Source organism: Netta rufina, assembly GCF_964035555.1.
Source record: "Netta rufina genome assembly, chromosome: 1".
NCBI lineage: Eukaryota > Metazoa > Chordata > Aves > Anseriformes > Anatidae > Netta > Netta rufina.
The window spans coordinates 203,901,245-203,915,425 of NC_140123.1; the positions used below are offsets into that span (position 1 = coordinate 203,901,245).

General features: G+C 45.3%; 1 protein-coding gene across 1 annotated transcript in view; it reads right to left on the reverse strand.

Annotated features, from left to right (window-relative positions):
• Positions 1–14,181, reverse strand: part of PLXNA4 (plexin A4) — a gene marked incomplete at its 3' end in the record, with an annotated part of 399,326 nt that overhangs the window by 15,789 nt on the left and 369,356 nt on the right. Inside the window, exons 25-28 of the mRNA XM_084283189.1 lie at positions 13,071–13,230; positions 6,758–6,861; positions 3,992–4,091; positions 2,171–2,361 (exon numbers count right to left, since the gene is read on the reverse strand). Of these exons, the coding sequence (XP_084139315.1) occupies positions 2,171–2,361; positions 3,992–4,091; positions 6,758–6,861; positions 13,071–13,230 (555 nt within the window). The remainder of the gene's footprint in view (positions 1–2,170; positions 2,362–3,991; positions 4,092–6,757; positions 6,862–13,070; positions 13,231–14,181) is intronic.

The window sequence follows — 14,181 nt, forward strand, 5'->3', positions numbered from 1 at the left end:
CTTGTGTGAACTCCTACAGGGTGAATAATCCCTGCAGTATGTCTGACTCAGAAAGGGCCCCTGAGGAGAAATCCTGTTGGTCTGACATGGAAGAACTTGCCCTCAGGTTCAGTTTCTGGAGGGAATTAGTTCTCTACATGCTCACCCACACAAATACAAAGAAAACCTCTGAGGCTTTTAGGCAAGAGACTCTAGGTCTCGGAGGTCAGGGATTTAACAGAATAAAAATCATTGTCAGTTTAACTAAGTATTCCCTGGGATTGTATTACTAGCAATTGGTCTCTCTCCTCTTTCCTCCCCCCCTAAAATGGTCATGATGAGGAAAGAATATTGCTCAGCCCAAGAGGGGAAACAATAAACCCCCAGCCTTTTTGCTCTCTCTCTTGCCGTGCAAGTTTTGCAGCTGCTTTCCTGCTGTCTTCAGAAAAAAAAAAAAAAAGAAAAAAAAAAAGTGTTGTTTGTGATCTGAAACAGAAAGCAAAAGCAATTCAGTGGTGGGGTAAGGGACATATCCCCAGACAGGGTAGATCAGCACTGGTCCAATGGTTGCTCATTTACACCAGCTGGGGCCCTGGCCCTGGGGAGCATCATTTTCTTTTTACATTGTGTGATCCATAAAAGCATCTTAATGCCACGGAGCTGACAGTGTTCCAAGGCTAAAGGCAAAGCCATTTTATGTCTGAATCTCATTGCAACGCAGAGAGACGGAGTGAGGCTGCAGGGAGAGTCAGAGACCATAGGCTGAAACAAATGAGCGGCTAAAACTTATGGTAGGACTTAAGCATGTAACGGAGAGCTGTCTGATGGGCAAACTCAGATTTGAATGAATAAATGTAATTGTGTTTGTGCCTGTTGACAGGAAATGGTAATAGTCAAAACTTCAGAGAAAGGAGGAAGATCAGGCTGTTTGATTGCTGCTTGGTTTAACCCTGCTCAGAATGGGGTGAGATTACGCTGTGATGAGCCACACCTGAGCCACAGCTGCAGTTTCGACTTCTGAGATGCATCCAGATAACTCATGTGTCAGAGATTCAGGCACAGGGATGCTCTGCACTGCAGGAGGATGGCAGGATTGTAAAGGGACCCTGTTTGATTATAGTGCCTGCCTCCCCACCTGCCCTGGTCCCTGCTGGGGCACAAAAGAAGAACATTGCAGCCTCCTCATTAATGCAGGCTTTTCCAAGGAGAGCACCACCAATGATGGATCCACAGGGTGGAAGAGCAAATAGTTGTAAAATCACACAACTGCTTTTGCCCACATTTTTGTAGAGCCTTTAGAGAAGAGATAGGTGGAGAATAGTCTTGATAAGAGATGAAAGAAGTTGAAAAGCCTGGGAGCAAGCCAACTGCAATGAGATCCAGCCATTCCTCTCCTAGGGAAGGGACAGAATGGTTCTGACTGACAGTGAGCTGTTGCTGTGCAGACAGTGGCAATAAAACCACTTTCTGTAGCTGTCACAGACCCAATGTTCACTGCAGTAAGTTATAAGTCTATCCCCTTCAATGATCTCCACTTGTACAAGTGCCCTCGTAACAGTGCAGCATCCTTAGTTATGCCAAGCACTAAAATGCTGCGTCCTTGGAGAATTTTTGCAGGCACACACATAGGAGGCTGGTTTTTAGCATTTAGAGGAGTGTGGATTGAACAGATAGGATGTGGCCACATCCATGCCCTGATTCTTAATTTGCTCAGTTTTGATCCAAACTACAAGCCATCATCATCAACACCAGCACATACTTACCCCTGTGTTCACGCTCTCCACCAGACTCATGGCCATGGCCACTCCTCATTGCTTTCCAAATCCTAGATCTCTGTGAGCCCTTAGCTTCTGTTTTGTTACTGTCACTGTTTATTCATGTGTTTATTGTCTATTTTTCACTGATCACTCCCTTTGCTCATGACACCCCCACCTCTTGATCCTCCTCAGTTGAGACACACCAGAAGCAGTACCCTTGAAGTTATCACATCTCTCTTTTCACCATTTGGCCTTCTCATGTCCCTTTCCTGACTTTGTTCTCTGAATTCTTTGCATTCCTCTTGCTCTACTTTCCTTCTGCTTATTTACCCTTTAGCATCCTCTGAGCAGACTCTTATATCTTGTCTGCAAGAAGTCCCACTGTAGCCTCTAGAAGCCCATTCCTCACCCTTTTCCCCATCCCAACCATATACCTTGGTGGCAAGTAGCCTTGTCAGGTAGATCTCAGAAACCATCTTGCTGCCCCGATCACCCTCTTTTTGGTCACCGTGCTCATGGTTCTTCACCAAGTGCCACATCTTGACTCCACTCTCAAGGTCAGGGGTGATCATGGGTGTGCGGGAACGGAGGCTGTCCGGGCTGCCCGTGTAACGGATCATATTTTCTGCAAAAATAGGTGCATGTGTCTCAGGTTAATGGGTTTCACCAAGGAAACATGCTAATGATGCATCCTCTAATAGAAGTTCTTCATCAGGGAGTAGCACTGTTAGTGTCAGGCACTGCCCAGGACTGGTTCGAGGACAGTACCATCTACTCGTGGTAGCCAGTATGGGCAGGTTCGTTTTACCTATAGGGTGTTAGCCATACCAGACTGAGCTTCTTGGCCCTATGGCCAGAGAACAGGTCATGGGATATTTTATACAGTAATACTGATGTAACTGATGTGACCTTTTGCCTATCTCTCCATCCCCAAGCTCAGGAGGAACTGCCTCCTATCCCTCCTATGGCATCAAAGCAACCCAAAAACTCCTACCCCACTATCTTCTTCAGTATCTGCTCCAAAATCTTGTTTTGACAGGAACTAGACTCTGTTTCCCTTTGCCTCTGAGTGATGGCATGAGGCATTCTCCTCCCCCTGACCTTCCACAAGGCTCCAGATTGAGTCTTTTCCAACCATAATTAACGGAAGAGTGTTGCACCTTTCTGTAGCAAGATCTGTATCAGCCTCATTAATGCATTACCAATCTCTACATATTAATTATTAGATGGAATATCCTTTTTTTCTCTCTGGATGCTGTTTTCTTAATTGCAATTAACAATCACTTCTGACCCACTACATCTTCTCCTCCCCCTGCATTCCTCCTCACACCCTCCTGAAAAATCAAACGGCAAAAGAATTAAGGAAATCCAACAGAAATTAACCCCCCTTAAGTCTTCCTTTTCAAAGGTCACTGTGTCTTTCAGTAATTGCAACAACATGGCAAAGAGGATGAATATTAATAAGATCTGGTGGATTGCTTTATGCCCTTGGAGAAAGAGAAAGAGGGCTCCTTGGACATCGAGTAGCCATACTTTCCTTCAATCTAAAGTGACTACGAAGGATCAGAGATGCTTTCATACATAATGAAAAACAATAATGAACTGCTATGATAGGTGCATCCAGGATAAAGGGTGGTTTTGCAGCACTCTGGTTGCATGTTAGAGACATCTTTCTTTGCTGTCCCACACCATCATAGTGTCCTGGGTTTGCTTACAACTGTCTCATGATATGACTGAAGTGGGAAAAACAGTGCACTGCTTTGAGATACACTGATAAAAGGTATCAGTAAGACATTTTTCTTGTTCCAGGTGCAAATTCCCTTGGGATAATAACATAGCTGTGTGGGATACACAATACCCACACTAAGCTATAGCAGTAGACAAGCAATGCCCTCTGTAGGTTGCTTTTTGTTCCAGAGGCCTCTCCTCTGGCACAACAGACCATTCTCCAAGAGCTTTGCCCACTAGAATGACTGAGCTTTTCCACATTGATCTAAAATGTTAATTATTTAGGCTCCTTCTTTCACTATTAGGGAAGGAGAGGGACTTCCAAGGGCAATCCAGTAACTTAGATTGACATCTTGGACCAGATGCCAAAGTTTTAAATGGCTAACTCCTCTCCTCCTGCCATCCATCAAGCAATCCTATCAACTTGCCATCTGCCTATGTTTCTGGTGCTTGTCTTGTAACCACCTTGGTGTTTGGGATCTCTCCTTCAGTGCTCTCTTGAACCTTATCAGCACACCGGCTCTTACCGTACTTGCTGGCTGAGGTCCGGGACACCGTGGAGTTGTTGACTGCATTGTAGGCAGTGACTTGCTTGGAGACCAAAGCTACCACAGATCCATCTGGTACCTACAGAGAAAAATGGGCTCTGTCAACAAGCTTCTGCGAACTGGCTGAGGAGCGTGCCAAGGACAGCTGGAATTCAAGCAGCAGAGACTGAACCGTAAGCCTGTGTCACTGCAAGCAAGACAGAAATTTTGTACCAAAGCTTTAAATGTTTTCTTCAGTGGGTTTATTAACAAAAAGGGGAAAAAATCTGTTGTTGCATGACTAGAAGCTTGGACTTGGGCACTGGGACAACTGATGGCAAAGCAGAACGACCCACTCGGATCCTGAGCGAAAGCCCAGGGATGACAACGTGAGTTTTGCATTGACCTCTAAAACTGACCATAGGTTCTTCGTGAGGAGGCTTTCCTGCAGGACGGGAGCATGAGTAGAATAAAACACCTTGTCTTCATCCATAACTGAAGTGATTAAGGTAGCTTGTGACCACAATATTACTTCAGGAAAGGTTAGAGATACTACAAGGTCATTTTTCACAGTGGACAACCATCCACTTACCTGGGAGCTAAGCTGATAAAAGGGCAGGACTATGATAGTGAAACAGGAATTAGAGATCCCAGGTCCCATGAGTACAGGGAAACTGGAGAATCTAGGTTAGGACTATGAGTTGGGTAAGTGTTTTATACCAAGAGCTATCAGAATTTAAGGATCAGCTATCTAGGTCCCCAAATCTCACAAGTCGTTCCTCTACTATTTCAGCTTCCAAGGGAAAGAAATTTGTCCAAATCAGCCATTCTTATATGGCCTGACATAAGCACAAGTATCAGGCTTACTGAGGTGCTGCCGAGATTTCCAGAGAAGCATATTTGATAATGAAGGGAGAGGTGAGTGAAGGGCGGGTTCTTTGTTATGTGTAAATCTAAATCAACCTAGCAATGGTGTCAGGGACCAGAAGAGATTGCATCTTATTTAGTATCTTAGGAATTTGGATTTTTGTGGTATAGAATTGGGAAAACTAATGTGAACTTTTCTATTCTTTCTAACTTGATTGCAGGTAGCATCTAGGTACTTGGGTCAGAGGGAAATACATTTTCCACTTTGACTGACCCTGCCAATCTCTCCGTGCACATGACAAATGCACTGCTGGGTAGATCTGACCACCATGACTTCTTTCTTTTTGCTGTTTCAGAGGGTGTCAGCTGGGGGAAAGCAGCAGGGCTAAGGGGGTTGTGCTCTAGGTTGTCATGGGATAGCATTTCAACAGAAAACAGCTTTCTGAAATGAGCCAGACTTTCCATTTCTACAGATAGGTGATTCACGTGGGTCCCGTATCAGAAATGTTAACAAGCCATTGGAACAGAGGAGCCATATCAGGAATATCTGTGATAAATAAGACATCATAAAAAAGGAGATGGGTGAAAAAAAAAATACTGCTAACAACTTTTAACTCTTGTCTGTGTAATAATAATAATTAGCACTTGCATGGAGTTTTTGATCTTCAAAGCACTGCAGAGGCTAATTAAATAGCCCCTCAGCAATCGTGGAAGGCAATTACAGGCTTTTTGTAGTTTTAGCCCCACACTCCAGATGGGGAAACTGAGGCACCAAGAACATCAGTGTCTGTCCCAGAATGATCTTGTCTGCCCTCAGGACAGCCAAGCTTAGCATGCTCAGCACCCCAGTGGTTGAGGACTTGTTCTGCCCCCGCTCATCCATAGACCTGGGAGCTCATTGCCTGGAGCAAACAACTGGAAAAAGCACAGAAAGGATAGAAAATCATCCTTGGTTTGTTGGTGGAATAAAATAGAAACCCTGCCCTGTCCCCCTTGAAAAGTCTTGGGGAGTCAGCCAGCAATTCTCAGTCAACCTAAAGTGAAAAGTTTTGTTTCCTTTTCAAATTATTGCCTGCTGCTTCCTCAGGTCAGTTCTTAAATGAAAAAATATATATATAAAAATAAACCTTGTTTTAAAACACACATTGCTGAGGTGTGATTGAGGAAATGATAGAATTGTCAGCATTGGATTAAACTTAATGATTTTTTTTTGTTTTGGTCAAAGGAGGAAAGAACTGGGGGAGCTTTTGACCTAAACTCCATTTTTTTCATTAAATCTACCACTTGTGTGAGATATTTTTGGACATCTTTAGCCCTCTGTTATGGATCTCAGTGTAATGCACAGATGAAGAGAAGCCTTGTCCCAAGGCAAATCACACAGAGATTAAAACCAACAGTTCCTATACCACTGTCACCTCCATCACACTTCTGTCTCTAGTCATGCTGCTTTCCTCCTCCTTCTTCCAGACAACAAGCCTCCTTCTCTTCCATTTTGTCTTGTCCATCTTTCTGAACTCTGCTGGCATTACAAGGCCTTTGATGCAGTGGAAAAAAAGGAGGAGGGAAGAGCTTGTTTGCTGTCTGTCAACGTAAGAAATGTTAACTCATGCTGTCCTCATGACTAACGCTTCTCTTCATCCTTTGCTCACCAGGGTTGTCTCTCCTTGGGGAGAGACAATCTTATTTCTTCCCTTATCTTCATATTTCTTCCCTTATCTTCATCTCCAGTGAGGTTCACAATGGTTCCTACAGGATGGACGTGCTCATTTACAGGAGCTCTGCTCATTTATTGCCCACTCAACCACTGTCTACCTCTGCATCTTGGAGAACAATATTTTACCCTTCTCCTTTTCACTTTCCTGACCGATCTACCTGTTACTCATCCTCTCCCTCAGTTACCTGATAGTGTGCCAGCGTGTTGAGTCTCTTCCAGTCGTTCTCTATCTTGGTTGTGATGTCCTCATCCTGCAGGATCATCCTTGCCCCACTTGCTTGCCGCCACTCTACAAGGAGAACAGGGACATGGAATGATTAAATTCTGCCATTCAGAGCATCTCAGAGCCTTCTAAGCCCTGTGCTTACAACTCATGGTGTCACACGTGCGGGTTGCATCCATGTAGCACCGTATCAGTCATTGCCATTGTGCTATGACTGATGCCTCCAACCATACACAACACATAAACGCATAAATGTCCAGAGCCCACAAAGGAGGGAGAGAAGGGACAAAAGAATTATGAAAGGTTCAGATAGATGGTTCAGGGAGTACACAAAAATCATAGCCTTGTGGCAAAGTTCAGAGTCAAGTCCTCGGTTATTCAGACCGGTTTCTTTACCCTTGATAAAAAAAATACTGCTATCACAAAGCCACTTTTGCACATGAAACAGCCACCCCTTTAAAGAGTGACACCAAACCATGCAGAGATCAGGACACAGAGCAGTTGCCTACAGAGATGAGGGGTCCGAGGCCACTGCACAGCAGCACACCGTGCTGAAGATCATACAGATAAATAAATCAGTGACCAGGGAGCTGTTGTTCCAATGGCAGAGACGAACAAAACAAGTCCTGGTGCTTTGGCTCCCTGATTATCCCCAGTGCTTAACTCGTAGCTCACTCCCTGGCTCAGTTTTTTCTCCAGCGTGGCTACTTCCAATGCCCACCTGCCCTTGCATATGTTAGCCACCACCAAGTGACGCGAGCAAATGAATATCACTTGCCTCAGGGACAGAAATTACTCACCAGCCCTCTTTCATTTAACAGCATGGACATTGACTTTTTGGATATTTGAGATATAACTCCAAGACCTAGCCAGAGACAGGGCTCCCCTGGGGCAGAGCAGAGTCTTGGTTGGTGCAGCACCAGACCCTTTACTGGGACCAGTTTGCCTCCATCAGGGCTCACAAAATACTTCTTGCCACTCAAGTCCAGAAGTGATGGAGAGCAGGAGGCCCTTAGCTTTAGAATTGGGACCAAAAGGGGAGAAATGTAACATAATATTGTGACACCAGCCATTGTTGTTTTGGTTAACCACAACCCCTCTGAACCATCCAAAGCTTCCTTTTTGGTGGTCACGTCTCAGTCACAGTGACCCAGCCACACACAGTTGAGCAAGAGCCCAAGCAGAAAGTCTATTCAACTGCTGGAGTTAATTAAAATGAACTCTTGGATATGGAGACATCACCTGCCACCCCTGCTTATTTCTCCTAATATAAAAATGCAAGGACCATTGCAAATTTCTTCTGGTTTCAGCAGTTTTCTTATCACATAATTAAAATGCATTGGGAAAGACGCCCTTGCCTTTATTATTCATTTAAATTAGCAGGGAGAGGTCAGCTGCTGTGTTTATTGTTGGGTGTTACTCTGGCAGGAGATACTCCAAGAGTAAGCAAAGGTTACATTGGCTAAGCACTGATCCTAAACTGCCCTTCATTTACTCCAGCTCCTTAGGACCTCGCCAATATTATCCTTGTGATGTCTGAGGGCGATACTCTCTGTCCGTTGCCCCCTGGACAGGATCCCCAGAAACTAACTGGTCCCAGATGTTGTTTGGAAGAGTAAAAAATGAAGAAGTTTGAGCTGGGATGGGAAATGGTGCTTTTATAAAGAGCTCTGCAGGGTGCCAAAGCCACTTCTGCCGTCACAGTGTGTCCCCTGTGTGCCTTCCTCATGGTCCCCATGGTGCCTCTTTGACTTCTCTCCATCAGGTCCCTACGTATTTCTGTAGTCGCCTTTTCTGACTCGTCTTTGGGGAGGGACACAAACCCACATAGCGTTTGAACCCCGGGTGTGGACCCCCAGCTCACCCTAACCTCACAGCTCTCCCCAATCTCACAACTCCTCGTCTCTACAGGTGCCACCTTAGGTGGCCACGCAAGGATCTGCAAGGAAATGTGATGGCTGGGAGCAGATAAATGGGTAGGGAGGGCACAAAGGAGGGAAAGGTGACCCTGACATCCCTATTCACAGCACTGAGTGAAAAGTGTTAGCTTTGTCCTCGCTGGCAGCGCCCCGACTCCTCTCTCATCAGATCTGCTCACTCCTCTGCGAGCCGGCACAAAGGAGAGACACACTCCAATCCAATTTGTTACACTTCCACCTTCCGGAGAGGGGGAGGGAGGTAAAAAATCCCATTATCTTTATCAAGCCTCCCAATCAGGAGCAGCGGTAAATGCAAACTCAGGAGACAGCTGCTGTGAAGCCTTTATATTTCATTCAGCAGATAGTGTATCTTTTTATTGCACGCAGGAATTACTTCTTTTTTTTTCCCCTTCTTCTTCTCTTCTTTTTTTTCTTTTCTTTTTTTTTCTCCTTTTTTTCTTTTTATTTTTTTTTCCTTTTTTTTTTTCTTCTTTTTTTCTTAAGGAACAACCTTTCTCTTCAACTTGGCTAGGAAAAAAGGAAATTCCAGGGAAAACTGATGAAGAGGGGTTTGTCTGAGCTGTATCAATGCCTGGCTATGGAATGATTCTGTGGGGATGTGGGAGAGGGGGAGATGTCCTCCTGCACCTCCTACAGAAAATGCTCCACTTCCCTTGTGCCTTCTCTCTGATCCAGGTCACCCTGAAGGTGCCCAGTGAACAAGGAAGAAAAGAGCAGCAGAGATTTTTCAGGGGCAACTGAAACACCCAGGGCTAGAAGACCTCTCAGCTTATTCCAGATGTCTTCTTCTGAGCTGGTCATCATCAGTTACCCTACTCTTTACAGGCACTTGTGGGTCTTAATGCATGCAATTCATTTTGGTCATCTGTAATAACTGCACAATGCTTCCCACACTTCTCCTAAAGACCTGAAGTCTTATTTGAAGGGCTATGAAAAGGTTTCTGGCTGTGCCTAGCAGTGGCAAGTGGAACAAATGCATCTAGCTTGTCCATGATTGAAGCTGAGTTCATGATCACTTGTGTTCAAGAAGGATTTGTCTGTCATGGGCTGCTTTTAGTCCTCCATTCCTAGGAGTATTTCATCACTTCCCTATAACTTCCACAAAAGATTGGGATTAGAAATATGAGAATAAAACATTTTGTTTCCTTGTTACAGGTTGGAATAAAACCAGCTGGGTGGGAAACAGAAGTGGGGAAGTGCCCAGTAAGTGATGACCTTGAGGAAAAGAGGAGAAACTCAGCTCTGCTTCTAACACGGAGAAAATACAATCACGGTTGGCAAGAAAAAGTTTATACCAGAACACATAAAGACATGGAAAATATTTCATCCTGTATATGCAAGTTCTCTGTTTTACCTTATATATCCTAGAGTTAGACTCAGTTTAAATGGCTCCTTGAGATTAAACTCAACACATCAGTACTGCACTGCTGGTGAGGCACTGAAATCTTGCCCTGGCCTGAGCCAGCATCACCGAGTGCAAGGCACTCAACCAACATCCCCCACCACCTCAACAGCCCCTTCCAAAAGGCTCCGGGAAGAGTGAATGCCTCAGCGTGGAGCCAAATTTCTGTTTTGTGATCCTCACACCCTAACGCTTTTCCAAAGATGGGCTCATTTCTTTGTGGAGAAGGCTTTAAAGGATAATAATAACAGAAATAGCCACGGTAGAAAGAAGCCTGTACTCCGAGGGCTGCAGTTTGGGTTTTGGACTAAAATGTAACCTCGGGGTGTCCAAAATGAATGCTTTCAGCTGACAACCCCCTCCATGAGTTGTCTGGGTAACTGCAAAACATTATGACATTTGCCACACGTACAAGTCACTCTGCCTGCAGCTACCCTGCATTTAACAACTCCAAATAACTCATTAGCTTGTTTGCTTTCTTCATGTGAGCAATCTGGCCTTGGTACGGACAGAAAGCCCAGAAAATTGCAACGGTAATAGAAAACTGTGCTGGTGTGTAGGAAACCATCGATTTCAAAGGCAGATGATAATCATCTGCTCCGACCCACTGTTTAGCATGGGCTGGCGGGGCTGATCCAGCCACCTTTGACAATTCTGAGCATTCAGCCTGGGGCAGGTTGATCCCAAGAGCTCCGTGCTGCTGTCTTTTGTCACCGCTGCTTTCTGCCTCCCCCCTTTTTTGCCTTCACTGTCCCCAAAGGATGCCAGGTGCCAGCAAATAGCTTTTTCCTGCGAGGAGGCTGGGCAGGAGCTGTGGCTGGATGTACGTGTCCTCTTGTCCCTGCTTCACTCATGCCAGCCCTGCTCCTCCCACCTTATTAACTGCTGTGCTAAAGGAGCCTACAAATATCATTGCTGGCAAGACTCTTCTCCTAAATGAGAAGATATTAGTTTCTTTTTTTTTTTTCCCCCTAGTTATTTTTATATATGTATTTTACCAACTGCATCATCAGTGCTAGAGGCTAAACAGCTGCTCATCAAGCAGTCTCCTGTCTGTATGGACAAGTCTGTGTCCAGCCCTTCTGGTAGGGATGTAAATGCTCATAAACACTTTCTGGAACTTACTGGTCCTCGGAAGGTCAAAATAACTTACATCTGCCAAGCACTGGATGCAAAATTGTCAGACTCCACTTAAGACCCCGTGTGCACACTGTTCTGTACCTCTCAGCTGCCAGAGCTGCAATAAAACTGGATTCCAAAGTCTTCCTTGTATTTGCAATATGCAAATTTTTGGACTCGATGATCTTGAGGTCTCTTCCAACCTAGAAATTCTATGCAGGGAAAACTCCTGCCTTCAAGTACATATTTATCCCAGCAGTGGAACAAACCACTCTCCACCCACAACCAGCACAAGACTCAACCCTAATGGGCTCTGTGCTCACCATCCAGCACCAGCTGGGTCAATGGTTTTGGCTGTAAAGCCCATTCCCCACATTTTTTGTGTTCTGGTTCCCTGCCCTACCTGGCCTGATGCTCACCCTTGCACTCAGCGTTCCCCTGCTGACTCACAGCAGCTCCAAAATCAACTCGGGTCCTTTTTTTTTTGATGATGTATATGATCTGTTCTTTATTACTGCTGGTTTTGGCAGCTCGTTTTGTTATTCTAACTGACTTTCATGAGCAGGAATCTTGCTGCAATTTCTGTCAGGAATCCCTCCTCCCCTACACAAATGCACACACAAACACACTTAACTTTAATCCCTGACCTCTCATTTCTGCCTCCGTTATTGCTGTGAATTGTTTCTTGGCATCAGTCCATTCCTCCTCCTTTAGGTTCCTCCTCTACTCTGCCGAGTTTTATAGACTCCATTTTCCACTGAAGTCCTTTCCACTGAAGGTCACTGAGGGCAAATTCTGGCTGATGGCCTCACACAATACAGCCCCGTGCCAGACTCCTCATCTACAGACTCCTCTGTAGAGCAGATTGCTCTACATCCTCTCATAGCAGCCTCCAGGTGTGGTATCAGATCTAACCCGGACTCAGCTTCAGATATTTCACTTCCCCCAGTGTCCTTGCACCAGATTTGGGGCAGAAACTGATTTTGGCCCCAAAGGCATCCCTGTGCTAGGCTGTACAGCTCCTGTGTGCCCCAGAGCTTAAAATCCAAGTGAAGCTACTGCAGCTCTTTTCGTCCCCCAAGCAGAGCATCTCATGAAGGAGCAAAAAAAAAAGCATGAATTCATAAACAGAGGGACTGATCTTTCTTTAAAACATGACTGCTGATCTCCTTGTCCTCTGCAAAAAAAAAGAAATGTCAGCAGCAGCTCCCAGCCCTGCTGTTGGTGGAGGGGTGCTGGCAGGAGAGGGAAGCAGTCAAGGGTGAGATGGATGCAGCCCACTGAACGGAGGATGCTTCATCCTCTTTCCTGTGCCCACATGATGAGAAATTAATACTGCTTGGGCTGTGACTGTCTCAGCAAGAAGACATGCATAATCCAAGCCCTCACTGCTCAGAGAAGAGCTAGGAATAAATCTGAGCTGCCTGAACACTTCTGACAACACCACCCTGTGTTTTCAGTGCTCTTCTTCCAGGGGATTTGGGCAGGCTGTGCCTTTTCCATACCCTTGATCAAGCCAAATTCTGGGCAGAAAATCAGGGTGGCTACTGATCATTTCAAGTCCTCAAGGTCAGAGCAGTAGAGCTTTCATAAGCCAGGAGTGTGCGCATCAATTTAATCAGTTTCTTCTGCCCTCTCACTGTTGCTGATGCCCTGCCCAAGTACCAGGGGTACTGTGAGTCTGGAGAGGTGGCACTTGGCACAGCAAATAGTCTGGGTTGAGTTTGACTGTTTCTTCTCTCCCTTCTCCCCTCTCCTCTTTTACCTCTTCCCCCAGCCCTGGGACATTCATGGCCCATTGTGCACTCACGTACCCAGGTCCATATCAGCAGCTTTGGGCCGGTGGGAGCAGGGCACGTTCTTGAAGATGGCATCGAGGATCTTCTCCTTGACCTGGGTGATGGTGTCACAGTTCAGGATCTTCACCGGAATCTCAGGGCTGTTCACGTTGTCAGGGTTCACGCAGCTCAGGACCTGAGAAAGAGGCATGAGACACCATAAATTTCACAGCAACGCAGGTACCCTGTGCTCAAGCTTCCACAGCAACCTTCTGGCAGGTCCCTGCATCCTACAAACCAGAGGAATCTAGGATGGATTAAGGGGAAAAATGTGTGCCAAGAGTATTCCCTTTTCTGACACAGCAGGGATTTCACTGAGGGGTTTTTCATGCATCCAGTTTTTGGCTGCCCTCAATCCCTTGCCCTGGGGTCATTTCTTATCACTTATCTGTGCCCAGTGGATTAAAGGTAAGTCAGGACCTGCCTGCCAGCTAAGAGCTGTGAGTTCCCAGATGCTACAGCCAGTGATATGGGAATAATTTGAGGGGTTTTCTGAACATATATCTCACGCCATTTGTCTCTCTGAGGTGAACCCATTGTACTTGTGGGAGCAGTCCCTTAGATTTGAGCCTCATCTCCTTGGCATTTTTGCTATTCTTAATAACAGAAAGCCCAAGAGTACCAGTTCAGGTTCTGGTGTGATCAGTAAAAATGGCACTCACCCAAGTGGTACCAGACATTTGTCATTAACACACTGTTTTCAGAAAAAAAAAAAAAAAAAAAAAAAAAAAACAACATTAAAAATGCTACCAGCCCAGACTCTGGTTGAAACCGACCTGGAATCCAAAGGGTTTCTCCAGAGCTTTCCTTGGCCTCTGAGCCATTCCCTGCTCCCTAGAGATCCGGCAAGGTGACCTACTTGTATAGTAGTCTCCTTGCATTGTCACCTGCCTTTGACAATTTAGGTAAAAGTAATCTTCAATCTCTCAGCTCTAAGTTGGGCCTTCTTCTGAGCAGTCATAGGACAACCCAAGACCCTTCTCATTAGAATGTTATTAATTTGAAATGCAGGGATTTAATAAAATAGATATACAAAAGAAAAACAACAAAAAGTCTTATAGCTTCACATACAGAACAAGAAAATTGA